Below are 15932 nucleotides of genomic sequence, written 5' to 3'. Positions count from 1 at the left end.
GGTGGTATTTTTGTTTTATAGACATTTATTAGAGAAGAAAAATGTCTGTTTCCTGTTGCGCTATAGAGTTTCTGAAGGGCCGCAGTGTGTATGTCTGTTTTCCTTTGTAAGTTATTTATCTGCTTTACATTAGTAAGATTTTTAGAGAGGGTCCTGCCAAGGTAGGGATAATCCGACACCTCTTCTATTTTAACTCCTCCTAAGTTCCAGGAATATCTTGCGCTTTGTTTCCTCCCAGAGAAAGCTAGCACTTTTGTTTTTTTGATGTTTGGAACTAAGAAGTTCTCTTTGGAGTAGTTGTACAGCAGATCCAGAGATGTTTGTAAGCCAAAGGGGGTGAGGTCCAACAACACGATATCATCCGCATATAGCAATGCATTTATTTTTTGATTTGCTATTGTCGGAGGTAGGTTGGAACCCGATTGCAGAAAATGACACAAGTCGTTTAAGTAGAGGGAAAATAGGATTGGGGCTAAAAGGCACCCTTGCTTTAGTCCATTTTCGGTTTTGATTTTTTCTGTATAGCCTTTTACTCCTCCCATTTGAACTTGGCACCACGTGTCGGTGTGTAGGCTTACAATAGATTGTAGCAGCTGTTCCTGTATACCAAGCTTCTTCAGTTTCCTCCACAACGTTGGACGATCTACGCGATCAAACGCTGTACAGTAGTCTATGAAGGCGGCATAGACAACCTGGCTTTTTTGGGATACGTATTTGTCAAGAATGACCTGGATAACAGCGATGTTGTCTGTTACCGCGTGATTGGGTCTAAATCCTGCTTGGAACATCGGGATCAGGCCTGATGAAAAAGCCCATTCTTTCAGACGGTGTAAAATTTCTGCAGCGAATACTTTGCCCACAGCATCTATGAGTGCTATTTGGCGATAATTACAAGCGTTGGTTTTGCTTCCCTTTTTGTGGATGGGGATGATGATACTTCCCTGCCAAGACTTTGGAACCTGGCCAGAATCTAAAATATAGTTAAAGAGGGGATATAGCAGTCGACTCCATTCCTTCGGGGCAATTTGCAGTGCTTTGATTGGAATCTGGTCAGGGCCAGAAGCACCCGTGGTTCTTGCCTTGCGTATGTTTAGTTCGACTGATAATGCTGTTGTTTTGTATATTGGACTTTTATCTTTTCCTTTGTTATTATCCTCGTTGCTTTCTGGTAGGACAGTTGGGTTTGACTTATAAAGATCTGACAGAAAAACTGCCCAGTCGTTTGGAGGGACCGGAATTGGCTGTAAGTTCTTTTTTGATCCAGTGAGTTTTCCTATTAAATACCAATATTTGCGTTGGTTGTTATTTTTCGCTGCGATCTGGATGTCAACCCAATTGCTATCCTGTAGAGTTTTTTTATTTCTTTGGTTCTCGCGTCTCAGTTGATTTTTTAGTTTATTTATTTCCTTTTTTAAGTATGGTGTAGGACTCATATATTGAGCGCGTATATATTTATTTAATTGTTTCTTTACTTCAGAGTTCTTAGAAGTGCGCTTTTTGTTATCATCATTCTTCTTTCCAGTTCCAACTGCGTCCTTTGTTGTCATATTTAAAATTAGATTTCTAAAATCTTTTATGATGTGTTCAAAGTTTTCAACTGGATTTTCAGAAGATGTTTTCGTTAAGATTTGGGAATAATCAATCTGAGATGTAATTTTATCAATGGTCGAGGAATTCCAGTAAATACGTCTTTTTTCTCTGCTTATCACTATATTGCTTTTGTGATAAATGATGTGACAGGCTGCAGAGGATTTAGGAAGCCAATCTGTTGTCAAAAGCATTAGAGCGTGATCGCTTTCCTGGCCAAACTGGCTAAGCAAGTGTGTAACAGAGTCAAGCGAGTCCGCGCTGCTGATTATGTAGTCAATAATGGATGGAGTCCCATTGCCTCGCCTAGTGTAGTTTGCAGGAATATCCCCTTCCATATTACCGTTCACTATCACTCCGTTCAGTCTTGTCAATGTTGACAGTAATAGATTTCCTCTTTTATCACTAAGTATACCCTCTGGGAATTGCGGAGTTGTAATTTCCCTGCCTTCTTCAATCTGTTGTTTTGCCCAAATATTGATTGCTGTGTTCGAGATTTTACTGTTAAAATCACCAACAATTAAAAAGGATGAATGAGGATGATTTTCGGTTATGAGCTCAATTTTTTCCATGATGTTAAGGAATATTATGTCATGTTTTTTACCCGGGGGAGCGTAGACGTTGAAGAGTAGAGTTGTATTGGGGTGGGCCGTGCTGTGTTTCATAGTGGAGATCTTGATGCACTGTAAATTTTTTAGGTTAGTTTCTACTAATTCCTGTGCCCAAAGAAATTCTTCACTCAGTAAAATGGCCAAACCACCTTTAGCATGACCTCTACAAGAATTTATAGCCGGGATTTCATACACAAAATAATTTTTGCAAGTGATAGATTCGACTGCCCACGTTTCTTGTAGAAACGGGATATCCGGATGATTTCCCATGGCAGTGGACAGTTTGTTCTTTATACCACCTGCGATATTCCAGGAGGTTATTTTTGTGCCAATGCTAAACAGAATGTTGATGAGTAGTTTTGGTTTTGTTACTGTTCAGAGTTTCTGACACCCAAGCCCAGGATTTAATATTATTGTCATTGTCTGATTTTTTTGGAGCTTGGTACCATACTGCTCGTTGTCCTTTATTCACCAGAATTTTTAATTTTTCTTGCCCTGTAGTAAGTTGATCGGAATATATCGTTACTTGATCTGCTGTCGCCTCAGGATTTCTTTGGAATTGCTTCCCTTGTGAGTTGGAGATAGCGTAAATTTGAGCATTGTACCCCGTTATTTCTTTACAGACCGTTTGTTCCTTTTTTTCCACTACATCATAGCCGTGTTTGTGTAGTGTCTCTTTTTCTTTAAGTATAATCTCCGGTAGAACAGACAACCAGAAAATTACCTTTGTTAGTTTAACATTGTCTTTGCAGGGAAAGGAGACTAGATCTAGTTCGTTGCTATTCAATGAGTGTAATGGCTCGATGTGTCGTAATAAATGTATTAACCTTCCTCTATTGAGCGGAGCTGGGTCACTTGGAAAGAGTTCCTCAAATTGTAAAATTTTGGAGGAAGGTTCTTTATATCTGTGATTATACCTATTTATAGCGTCCCTACTTTTTTTGTTATTAGTTTGATCAAATTCCTCTGGGTGTTTGATGGGGACATATTCTTTAGCTCTTGGATCCAGTTGTGGTGTTATTTCTGCGAAGTTTTTGCTGAAGGCTGACTTTTCTGCGTTTGCGGATGCTGTTAAGTTATCCTCTTGGTCCTCTTCTAGATTCTGCTTTATAACTGGTTTTTGAAATTTTAATTTGTAAGATTTCTTTTTCTGAATCCTTCTTAATGGTTTTTTCCTCCTTCTTTCCCTTCCTTCTGGGTTATTTTCCGGTTTCATTTTGGATATCCTTTCTCCTTTTTCTTGATTTTTTATATTGTAAGTTTCCTGAATTTCGAGTATTGTATCTTTAACGGGAGTGATTATTTCGCTTCTTTTTGAAAATATTGGATAGTGCTTAGTTTTTTGTTGATGTTTTTCTTTGAAAAGTTTTTTTAGGGAATATACAACTGAGTCATTTGAGTTATCCAGATTTTGTTTTTGTTGTATTTTAATCTCGGAAGTCTGAGTACCAAAGTCGCGTGTTCTGTTCTTCTGATCTTTATTGTGATCTTTAGATAAGTCTTTTTGTTCGTGATTGATTGACACTGGGTTTTTATTTTCCCTTGGTATGAGGAGATCTTTTTTCTTTTTCTCATCTACTAGATGTTTTAAAATCCCTATTTGAACATCCAATGTCTGATCGGAATTTTCTAAGATGTTTCCCAAGAAGGAGAGGACTGATTCCAGAATCTCTTGCAACGAAAACAAGGCTTTAGATATGGGTGGAGTTGTATTAATATTGTTATTGTTTGTGTTATTATTGAAGAGATCCATAGAAAGCTCAGGTAAAGTAATGGGAGGAGATATTTTTTCTTGCGTGTTATGGCTTGTTGTATGCTCCAAATTTTGTGAGCCTTCGTTTGTTTTAGTAACTTTTAAGTCTCCGAATAACATTGAAGTCCCTCTGTTTTTTAGAGGTGTTGAGGTTATTAGGGTAGACAGATCTCGTTCGAGGTTTTTTAGATCTTTTGGGGTATGTAGTGATTTGTTACTTAAGTCGGGGTCCAGTTGGCCCATTTGCAATTGTGCATTAGGCAACTTAGGAGTGCTTTCAGTTTCCTTAGTAATTGCAGAAACGTTGAGAGAGTTTTCTTGGGCTGTGGTATTCAGAGTTTGCGTAACTTTAGCTGTTAGTGAAGTGAAGTATGAACTGATTGCCGGTGTTTGAATTAAACGGCCAGGTTTTATGGCTTTGTCAGTGGATTTACGTATAGCATTTTCAGTCCCCATTCTTTTCATAAAGATTGTACGGGAGCGTAGTTTTTTGAAGCCCATTTGTTGATCTTATTGTTGTTTTTATGTAGGTTATCACGAGAGAACGTTTATTATTTCTAATGATAGTTGTAGGCAATTTGGGATTGCTCTTATTTCTTACCTTAGAGCGGTGAGTTACTGTGCAGGAGGGCAAGATTAAAGAGGGGTGGCCCGTCCCGTCCTCAGGCGTCCCCGGACGGCCACAGACGGCCCGCCCTTTGCCCGGGCTTCGCCTCGCGCTTCTCCTCGCGCGCGTCCCGCGTTGCATGTGATGTGGTCCACTTTATGGGAAGGTTGGTACACGGGGGCGTTACCGCCGGGGGAAGAGGCACCAGGTGTTGGAAGCAAAGGTTTCTGGGCCTCGCAGTCCCCCGGTGCAGGTAGCCAATGTAGATGGGGTCAAGCGCTTGCTGGGAGCCGACAGCCTCCGTCGATCACAGGAGAGCTCCCACCAGCAGCGCGACCTCGCTGGAAACAAAATGCTGGGGAAAAGCCTTCACCAAATGCGCTCCTCGCCTCAGATGCTGCAGACGCTCCCTCGCAGGCAGTGGTGCGTTTGTGTGAGTGGCACCCGCGGAGCGGGTGTCACGAAAAGTTATTGGCGGCAGGTAGGGGGCGTCACCGCCGGGGGAAGAGGCACCAGGTGCAGGTAGCCAATGTAGATGGGGTCAAGCGCTTGCTGGGAGCCGACAGCCTCCGTCGATCACAGGAGAGCTCCCACCAGCAGCGCGACCTCGCTGGAAACAAAATGCTGGGGAAAAGCCTTCACCAAATGCGCTCCTCGCCTCAGATGCTGCAGACGCTCCCTCGCAGGCAGTGGTGCGTTTGTGTGAGTGGCACCCGCGGAGCGGGTGTCACGAAAAGTTATTGGCGGCAGGTAGGGGGCGTCACCGCCGGGGGAAGAGGCACCAGGTGTTGGAAGCAAAGGCTTCTGGGCCTCGCAGTCCCCCGGTGCAGGTAGCCAATGTAGATGGGGTCAAGCGCTTGCTGGGAGCCGACAGCCTCCGTCGATCACAGGAGAGCTCCCACCAGCAGCGCGACCTCGCTGGAAACAAAATGCTGGGGAAAAGCCTTCACCAAATGCGCTCCTCGCCTCAGATGCTGCAGACGCTCCCTCGCAGGCAGTGGTGCGTTTGTGTGTGACTGCACCTGCAAGGAAAAGTCCTAGCTCCACACTAGAAGCGGCGGTGGGTGGGAGGACGAAACACGATGGTCTCCTTCCTCTACTTGGCAGCGTGAGTCTCTCCTTTTGGCAGTATGTGGAGAACCTGTCAGCAGTTGGTAGATCTTTAAATATATGGTGGACATATTGCACTTAGAACTGATTGTTTATATCTGGAACACAATAGGTAATTTAGACAATGATGATATTAGTACCCTCAATTATTATTTCTGGTGTTTTAAGATAAACCGTACAAAGAGGTATTTTCCTCAAGTCTAGAGGTCAATTGATCACACTCCCCTTTTTCTTTCTAAAGTAGGCATAATGTTTTGGTATTTTATGTTATGTGTATTTGTGGAGCGAACAAATCAGCCGGGACGGTATCCTTGCACTGAAGCTAAAGCTATATGGGCTGAGCCGGGGCTGGGACTAGGTGAAGGCTTTAAGTTTCTTGCAGATTTCAATAACTGTGGAGGAGGCTCTGATGTAAACATTGTTCCAGTCTTTAGCAGCAGAAGGAATGACTGCCAGATCTGGTACTGTATCTTGGGGGGTGGGGATTGCGAGCAGAAGTCTGCCTGATCGGATGTGTCTGGTAGGTTTGTGGAAGTGAGATACCATCAACCGCACAATTGAGATAGGAACTATAACACATGTTTGTGATTTTACTAATAGTGATTGGTATTAGCGGAACCTATTGGGCAAAGAGGAAACTAAATCAGTCAGGTAGCCCTGACAGGATCAGTCTACTTGCTGTTGCTGTAACCAAAGTTCCTCACATACATTAAAGAACTTACCTCGTACCTGACTAGTGCTTAGGGCTCCAATAACAGTCTCTGGGCTCTGAAGATAATATGTACCTTCATTTTCTTTGGTATGAACTACTTGCTCCCAAGCATTTAATGATTCATACTGTGTGGGTCTAGGGGGAGGTTTCATTTTATATATATTTTTTCCCTTACAGTTTAAATAATCTTTAAATCAAAAGTAGCACACTGTGAAAATCTTAGTGCTCCTTCTTATTCAGTGATATTGTGCCATTGGCAAAACCAAAACATGTATCCCTACTTTAGTAGCCATATAATGTCTTGGCTTCCCTTCCGGTGAAGCCTCTTCTCCCTCATGGACAGAGGCTCGTACATCGTCTCTCATTACATTTCTAAAAGCTTTGAAGCATTTATGATTGCAAAGATTTAACAATGAATTAACAATATCAATAATGTCATTGTTTTTCTTTTGGATAATACATAGTTCCATACAAATCAATATTCTCCTCCGGCCCTAACACAATACTCCTTCATGAACCTATCACAGTATAGCACATGATGATTCACCAACCAAACCTAGGGCAGCACCAACTGACTTATCCCAGCACAGCACACACTGACATAATTATCACTCTTTGTAGCGGTTCACCATCCTTTACAATTTCCTCTTATTTAAATTTCACAACTCTGAGAAAGCACAATAAACAAATAACTCTTGTTTGTTCCACTAAATAATTCAAAGTAGTTAATTCATACAAGAAACAATTGGAAATAATACCTTCCCACTCCCTCGCACACACACAGATGAGATCTCGACAAGCGGGAAAATCACCCTGACTGATATAGTTTCTTCTTTCCACAATGGGTTCCACTAACACCAATCACTACTAGTACAATCACAATAATTTGTTATAGTCCCTATCTCAATTGTGCTGTCGATGGTCCCTCACAAACCAACACAACGAAACCTTAGCAGACAAGTAATACAATATTAACTGTCTTCTATCCTGGCATCTTAGACTATTTCAAGTCCGATAACGACTTCAGCTGCTCAACACCAAGGGCATTAGCACAAATAAGCCATCAACTTTACCAAAATTAAAAACGCATAACCTCAACAAAGACTATTATGACACATAACCCTGTTGATACTCACACCTCCACCACTGCAATCACCTTTTGCAACTGCAAAATATTTCAGTCTTCAAATTCGGGATTTGAACTTTAGGGACATGGGCAATTCTAAACTTGGCCAATTTATTGTAGCTCCTTTCTCTCTCGTGACATATGCTATCCCGATGCTACTTGACAACAGGAGGATTTTTGTATCTTAATCTTTGGGTTTAATCATTAAATAATCCCAGCCACTGGTCGAATGAACCTTTTGCTTGTCTACGAAAAGAGTTTAAAATGAGCAATCATTAACATCAGTTCTTCTTAGACAATAAACTCATTAGGCTTTTATGATAGTTAGTAAAGAGATTTTAAGTGAGTTAAAGGGTTTTAATAACAATTACTAAATTCAAATTATTTTACTTAGAAGTTATTAGTCTTTAGGCATTCTAAATTCAAATAATCCATTAGTAGGTATTTCAAACCCAGGTTAAATTCCAGATTGGTGAAAATTACAAATAATATTGAAATAGTACGGCAAGCGTGTTCCATTACTGAATTTCCCTAAGCTAAATTAAAGATTTAGGTGACAAATGAAATCAAATTAAAGATGTCGGTTCAGAAACCCAATAAAGAGTTCTGATGAGAGAATAGATGCATAACCATAAAGCTTTATTTAAGTCCAGGAAGTTTCACGCAGGAAAATATTCTCAGCTATAAATGTTCTCGCAGTCAAAAGCCAGAGGGTCGAGGGAGTGTCTCTACCTACTCTTGGAACACAAGCTAATATATATTCAGATTACCCAAAAGTGAAACACCATGTACATTACCTGTTCCTGGTGTCCAGTAGGATCTCAGCAAACCCTGAGAGCAGGTAAACTTTCCAATTTCTCATGTCTCCACAATAGACCACAGAAATATGTTCTGGAAAAGATACTTTGTGTACATCGTGCGGTTCGGATAGATCTTCTCATGAGTCATGCTCCCGGCCATCTTCTCCCCTCCTGGTGAGAACCTCACTATCAGTTGTCTTATACATAATAAATACCTATTAACTAACTAACTGGGCTTCTGGAAAGTTACAGCATCTGCAGTAAAAGAGAAAAACATCTCGAGGAAAGCATTAATTAAATTCAAAAATAGGCCTTTCAATGCTAATGTACCATTTTGCTGTTAATAGGAGTCATCAGTAGTTAGGCTAACTTACGTCAGTACATTATGTTACTGAATTCAGATACTTGCAACTCCTAAGTAGGAATACCCACTGTAAGTTTGCTTTACCATACATGTATTAAATTTGCATAAGCTTTTATATTTCCTGTTAAATGCATTGTTATATTTGCAAAATGAGAAAATTCGATTCCACAACCTCAATAAATTTTGAGCTTGTGAGCGATGTATTTAGGAGAGTCAGTGACATTAAAAAACTGGTTATAACCAAAACTTTTACTTTCTTTGTTGAACATCGTAAGTGTAATCAGTAATACAGGAGTCCAGTTGGAGCAGCAAAAGCAATCTCAAAGGCATATTTGTTCATCTAAATGGATATCATTTCGCCTTTCCTCAAGAGTTACTAAATGTCTTACAGTGGTTCCATGCCTGAAGGTCTATACCAATGTTCTTTATCTTGACATTCCAGCAATTCTCACATTGCAGTGTGTTATTTTTCTACATGTGAGCTTGTAGCTTGCCTATTCTGGCCTTTCAGCATTGGCTGCTTACTCTAAACATTGTGCTCTCTTCGAATCACCGTGCTTTAAGCATATACACATTTTTTATCCTCCTTTTTTAAAATTCCCAGACTCTGGCAGCATATTCCCTGATGAGTCTGGCAACGTCCCTGTTGAGAATTTATGGATGAAATTAATTACACTTATGGAGAAGAATAAAGAAAGACTAAACACATTAAGTTAATAATGGAGCACTTCTGGATATATGAACTTTGACCAATCATTATTTTACCTCCTGTGGAACATTAATGTAGAAGGAATATACTTCACAGGAAGTAGCTTTGTGTTTAGCCGCCTGCATCCCTACAGTGCAATGCAATCAATTGTTTACATTCTTCTAAATTTGTAATGTGGCTTTTCCCCTACTACTCTCTTCAAAGTGCCCTGTTAGCTAACCTTAAGTTTTGCTTGTGCCAAGAAGCCATTTTTGGCATATCTTTTCTGACTGAGCAAGTGAGTGGGAAAATTACATTAGCACATGACACAGAGTTGGCAGTTTCAAGGCACAGTATGAATCCAGTTAACATTGTGTAAAATGATGTGGATTTTAGTGAGGTGATCAGATTGACCTCTTTTTAGGTTTCGCTTTGTCGAAAGCTGCGCACTGCGCACCTTTTCGACGCAGGCAAAATCTAATGTTAGAACAGTGTGGCTTGGGAATCCGCCCCTCTGTTCCATTGGCTAGCTCCATAAATGGAGGCTAGCCATTGGAACAGAGATCTGTCCGTCCTGGCCGGACCAGATTCGTGGGTGTTCCCGCGATTTCTTCCCTCTCCACCCCTTTCCGATCGTCACCGCGGCGGTGGGCGGAGTTTCATTTTTTTTTTTAATGTGTTTGTTTTCGTCATTCCATGCCGACCACGGCCGCCGGAAGAAGTACAGGTGATTGCTTTGTTTTTCTTGCCTTCCCGCCTCCCCCTGTCCTTGTGTCCGTTCCCGCCCCCCTCCCGCTGTCCGTGTCCCACTTGTAAATGCTTGTTGGGTATTGTTTTCCCTTCGGGTCCATCTCTCTTTTGCTTTTCTCTCTCGCTCTCTTTCGCTGCAGGTTTCGTGCAGTGTTTTCCCCTCCTCTTCTCTCCCCCGTGCACTCGTTTCCTTCCCACTGTTCTGCTGCACCCACCTGCCCTCGTGCTGGGTTCTTCAGGCCCGGCTCCCGGCCGAGCTTAGGCCGGAGGCAGAGCGTGTACTGAGGGCAGCTCTGGCCCGAGTGCGCATTGAAGACCAGAGTGTGCGCCAAGAGCTCATAGAGTGGAGGGTGGATATCTAGATGCCTCATTGCTTTGATGTCCCTCACCTGACGGGTGCATTGTGCACTCAGGGCGTGTGCCGCGAGGACCATTTTCCTATTTACACAAATGGGTTTACAGTAGGTGCCCAGGGCAGAAATGTGTTCTGAGGGAAGGTCGGCACTCAGGAAGCACTGAGGGAAAGGTTGTGCACTGAGGTTCAATAACACACATTGTATTCAGGAATGGCCGGGGGGGGGGGCATGGCCTGTGTGTTGTTCTGGGGGGTCATAGTGCACCATAGGTTCCAGTCATGATGATTCTGCCCCGGGGCTGTGTTTGGTCACTGTTTTCTGGACAGGGGATGTGTCCTCAGAGTGGGCCATTTTGGGGGTCGGAGTATGCACGGAGGATAGTATTGTGCAGTCGCCGGCTGTGCTCCTAGTCTGCTGCTGCTTCTGGTCACAGTGGTGGGTAGTCTATCGAGTATTTTCTGCCTCGCACGACTAATCGAATTTGGTTGGGAGTCTTGCGCTTAGCCTGTGGTGTAAATGACGAACAGATGGGAAATCATTGTTAACTAAGTGTGTGCGAGTGGTGGCTGAGATGTGTACATCGCAGGGTCTGAGTGCAGCTCTGGCCTGTCACAACGTCATCGCTCGGGCTTCAGTGTGTATAAGGCACTTACACGAGGAGCTGGGCGCAGGGTGCTATCTGTCGGTATTCTGTGTACCTGTCTGCCCATAGCTTACTCTGTAGATTGAGTGTGTCTGTCCTTCTGTCTAACTCACTGCCTGGCTGACTAAGGGCTACGTGTCTTTCTATCTGCCCGCTGCATTACCTACATATATGCCAATATGTTTTTTCTGTCTAGTTGCCTTTAAGTCTGCTTGTCTGTCTGCCTGTCTATCTAGATGCATTGTACTTGGCTGTCTGTTGGTATATTTAACTGAACTGCTAGCCTACATACCTGCTTGTCTCCTTACCTGTGTATATATAGCTGCATGTTTACCTGTCAGTCCCTCTCTCCTTGTGTCTGTCTTCGTTCCCGTCTCCATATCCCTCTGTCTCCATCTGTCTGTCTGTCTGTCTGTCTGTCTTCCTATGGCCTACTTCTTTCCCTGTCTGACTATTTTCTGACTGCCTCTGTCCCTCCTTATTTCCCTACCTACCTATATGCCAGCATGTCAATTGTGTGCCTTTATATCTGCCTGTCTCTCTGTTTCTTATGTCCAAAAACCTGTTTACCCATCTGCCTGCTTGTCCAACCTTCTAGTCTATCTCTCAATCTGCCTTTACGCTGTGTGTCTATCTATCTGGACTCTTTTTTTTTTGTATGTGTTATGATGTGTGAGCTGTGAAGCACTCTCTCCTTGCTATATAATCCTTGCTTTATAATGGTCGAAGTTTATTCGTATGCGTCAAAAGGGTGTTTGCATAAAATGATTGGTACCAGGTGGTGTCTTGATGCCAAACCACTGACTCCTGGAAGCAGGCACCGCTTTTGATGCAGTTGGTGTTCGTTTAGTATGTTTCACATGGTTTACAGGCTTATTTGCCAGTAATGTGAAATGCCACACCGTTATGTTGCCTCCCACTCCACAGTTGCTTCAAGTGACAAGTAATCTTTTTGAACAGTGAATGAGACAGGTTGTCGCGACTGTCATCTGAATGTACATTTCTGTGGATGTATACCACAGACTGGAGGAATGAACCCTGGCTTCAGGGAGCCTGTGTGTGCAGCATGCAAGGACGATTGCAGGTACAATGCAGGCTGCCAGTCTCACTAACTCTGCCATATCTTATTGCTTCCACATGTCAATCACAGCATCTGGCTACCCCAGGGGTCTGTTCAAGTTAGGATCCGTCTATAGCTGATTTACTCAAAGATTTGATATGACAGTGGATTCATGCATTCAGGGTTGTCTCACTCAAGTGTGTCAGTGGAGGCATGTATTAAGTATGGTCTCACTCCGGTGTACCAACAGATGCAGGCAGTGAGAATGGCGGCAGCCCAGGCAGAGTTGCAGCCCGTCCTGTGCTTGCTTCACTGCCTCCTAGCTGGGCTTGCTTCCCTGCCCCCTGGCTGTGCTTGCTTCCCTGCCCCCTTGCTGTGCTTGCTTCCCTGCCCCCTGGCTGTGCTTGCTTCCCTGCCCCCTGGCTGTGCTTGCTCCCCTGCCCCCCGTTGCTCGTGCTTGCTGTACCCCCCCCTCCTCATTGCTTGTGCTTGCTGTCCTGCCCCCTCGTTGCTTGTGCTTGCTCTCCTGCCCTGCTATTGGCATTGTAAATGACAATGCCATTTATTTATGTTTAAAAAAAAACATTAAAAAAATGTCATGAGCAATGCCAATAGTTCTAACTTTTGCAAAGGCGAAACCATTGCATTGTAAATGCTTGTTGTAATTTGTTGCAGGTCATCTATTTTGAGAAATCTTGTAATTCATTTGTGTGTTTTATTTGCCAGATGCTCTTGCTGAAAAGCAGGTTTGCTTTTGCATCGTGAATGGAGACCGGCCTGAAACTGTGGAAACATGGCCACCAGAAGTTGTTGGATTGATGCAGCGCTGCTGGGATGGAAATCCAGACAATAGGCCTCCATTTGTCGGTAAACACAGTTTTATTTTAGTTGCAGTTGGATAGTGCCTCGTTTGTCTGATGAGATACCAAAGTGACTGGTTTCACTGTAGCATGCTACTCTGTAGATTGTAATAGGTTAGATCAATGTGTCTTTGTAACGTGGCCGAAGTACTCAACACTTTGGGGACATGTGTCTAGTGGAGCAAATAGGGCTAGGAATAAAATTCTTAAACTTATGTGACATTGTTTTTTTCTACTTGGAAGGATGAGGGTTGCCCATGTGGGAAGCGTTTCGGTGTTGTGTGTGGTGAGCAGTGTCTTGGTCTTACAGTGTCTCTGCATAAAGGTGGCTGCACCTTTAGTGTGGAGTAAAAGGGAGTGAGAGACCACTGCTCCTGTGATTGTGCCTACTGTAGCGTTTTCCCTAGCCTGGGTACCCGCCAGTGACTACACCACACACGGAGCTAGTATTGCATGTCTTTATTCTGCTGCGTGAAACTGTGAACTCAACATTCTAAAATAAGCTTTTATAATATTGCACTCTGACGCCTACATCACCACTCTACGGATTCCATTAGGAGCCAAAAGAGTTTTGTCATAAAATATTGCAAGATACTATGCCTACCACCCTTGTATGGGAGATTTGTTGCTTGTTCTTGGACTACTGAGCCAACTACTAGGGATATCAACCTTGTGTGGGTGATTGGGATTGCGCCTGCAAAGAGCCAAAACCAATCTGTTGGGAATAATCCAGGTCTTTATCGCCTTCCTGAATTTTGGGTCTTCTTTGATATTTCTTGACTTTTAAGTTTCACTTGGGTGAAGGATGGCCCTGTACAACAGGTGACCCTGTGGGTAATGCTGAGTGCATTGTTGGAGAGCCCCTTTTGTGTGGGCAACTTGTGGAGCTCTCAAAGGGCTGGTGTGATGTGATTACAAAGGTCTACATGTAGTGTTTGACTTTCAACTGCATTTTGTATTCTTGGCAGACTTCCAAGAAGCACAAAATGACAGCCTCACGTCATGCTATCATTGAACTCTGTTGCGAGGCCTAAAGTTTTCAATTGCAATTTATTGTCATAATGTGTGTCAGTCTAATTAGTTAAATGGTTGTAAACCATGACTAGAACACCCAGAATATATTAGAAAAGAATCTCTGGACTGGAAATATCTGTAATGACATGGAGTGAGGTGGTCATCCTAGAGTAGGATTAAAAAGGGCTCCAAGATTGAGTCTCCTTGCGTAGTTTAGATAAGACATTACTTGGGTGATAGTAGCCTATAGCTTTTGTGGGAAACGTTGGTGAGGGATGATTCTTTGAAGCGTTTGCATTCTGCAGAAAGCACTTCTTCTTTCTCTTGAAAGGGAGCGGGTTAGTGATAGTCTGGAGTCCATGATCTTCCCTATATGTTTTTGTTTGATGTGAACTTCAACGTAACAGTGCTCACTTTGTGTTTGTTACTGAAATATTGTATTGTCTCTTAAGGTTGGAAAAACATGTCAAATAGTGCTTCACATGAAGCTAAGTCGATCTTCTTAAGGAGGTAAATTAAAGGATGCCACAGCGGTCTGTTTCATTAAGGACAGACATGTTTTTATGCAGCTCTGAATGAATGTTTTTAATGACGTGATAGTCCTTATAAATGTAAAGTACTAGGAGTATCAGCTATGTGAGAGTCTGACTAACACAGTTATGTCTGTGGTTGAATTCTTTCTTTGTTATGCTTAGTTGTAATCCTTCTTTGCAGAATGTGATCGGACTTTTCGGCCATTTTACTCTCCGCGCTTAGAAATGGATGTGGAAAAAGACGTGGACAAATTAAAAGTAAGTATTAAAGAGTGTTTGGTCAAATTTAAAAATTAATTTCCGTAGAACCAGCTGAAAAGTTTACAGGGGCGTTATAGTTCGGTATTAGCATTTTAGAAACTTTAGAAATTCACTGAAAAAACACAGGTTACAGGAACATTATAGTTAGGCTGACATTTCACTTGTACAAAACCTGTGAAATTCAGCTTTTTTAGTTAGCTGAGCTAACTATATCTTGCTCCCCCGCAATGCACTGCTGATGACTTCACATATTATATAACTCATGACATGGTTCAGCGACATCACTGATGACATCTCAAATTACTTCACTGATGACATCATCCACATAATCTCTGCTACACCTACTCACACCCTAATACAACCTTTCATACACCGACTCCAAAATTCAGACTACCATTCTTGAAACCTTAGACACACCAATACCAGTTAGTACATACCCACTCACTAATTCATAGGGCTTCACACACATATACTTACTCACCCATACAGCCACTTATACACGGAGTCACTCACCAATACAGCCATGGATATATGCAATCATATACCCATACAGACACTCACACACCACTACTCACCCATAGTTACTCCCACTCCTATTCAGACACCCAGAGAGTCATTCACACTGCCATTTACTCACCAATACAGTTATACACACACCACCTCGCTCATTCATACAGATAGTAGCACATACTTACTCTCTTATACAATCACTGACACAAGCATGCACTCATCCATACAGCCACTCTCACAATCACTCACTCTCTCATACAGTCACTTATATACTCGAACACTCACATGTACATGTGGAGAAGTGTGGCTCACTGGTTAGAGGAGGCAGACCCTGATGCAGAGGTCAGACCCGGGACCAGGGTTCAATTCCCGACGCGGCAGGGTCTTGAGCTCAAAAATGTCCACGGACTCGATAATTCTCGTCTCGGTGCCTACTTGAATCATGGGTTCACACTCTGCAACTCTAGGCAATAGCTTGCTTAATCTCCACTACGGCCCACCGTGATGGGATGCCTGGTCTTCACCTTGGGGATGCCCAGTAGGGGTTATCTCGCAGGGAAAGCCAGGACGGGTTCCCAAAGCAAGCG

The 15932-nt window shown here is 42.8% G+C and overlaps 1 protein-coding gene across 1 annotated transcript in view; it reads left to right on the top strand.

Annotated features, from left to right (window-relative positions):
* RIPK1 (receptor interacting serine/threonine kinase 1) overlaps positions 1-15932 on the top strand; it is a 231933-nt gene that overhangs the window by 156550 nt on the left and 59451 nt on the right. Inside the window, exons 6-7 of the mRNA XM_086965049.1 lie at positions 12894-13034; positions 14756-14832. Of these exons, the coding sequence (XP_086821175.1) occupies positions 12894-13034; positions 14756-14832 (218 nt within the window). The remainder of the gene's footprint in view (positions 1-12893; positions 13035-14755; positions 14833-15932) is intronic.

The sequence above is a fragment of the Lissotriton vulgaris genome, chromosome 4_1 (genome assembly GCF_964263255.1).
Source record: "Lissotriton vulgaris chromosome 4_1, aLisVul1.2, whole genome shotgun sequence".
NCBI lineage: Eukaryota > Metazoa > Chordata > Amphibia > Caudata > Salamandridae > Lissotriton > Lissotriton vulgaris.
Note: the sequence above shows the minus strand (reverse complement) of the source record. Positions and strands in the feature narration are given on the sequence as shown.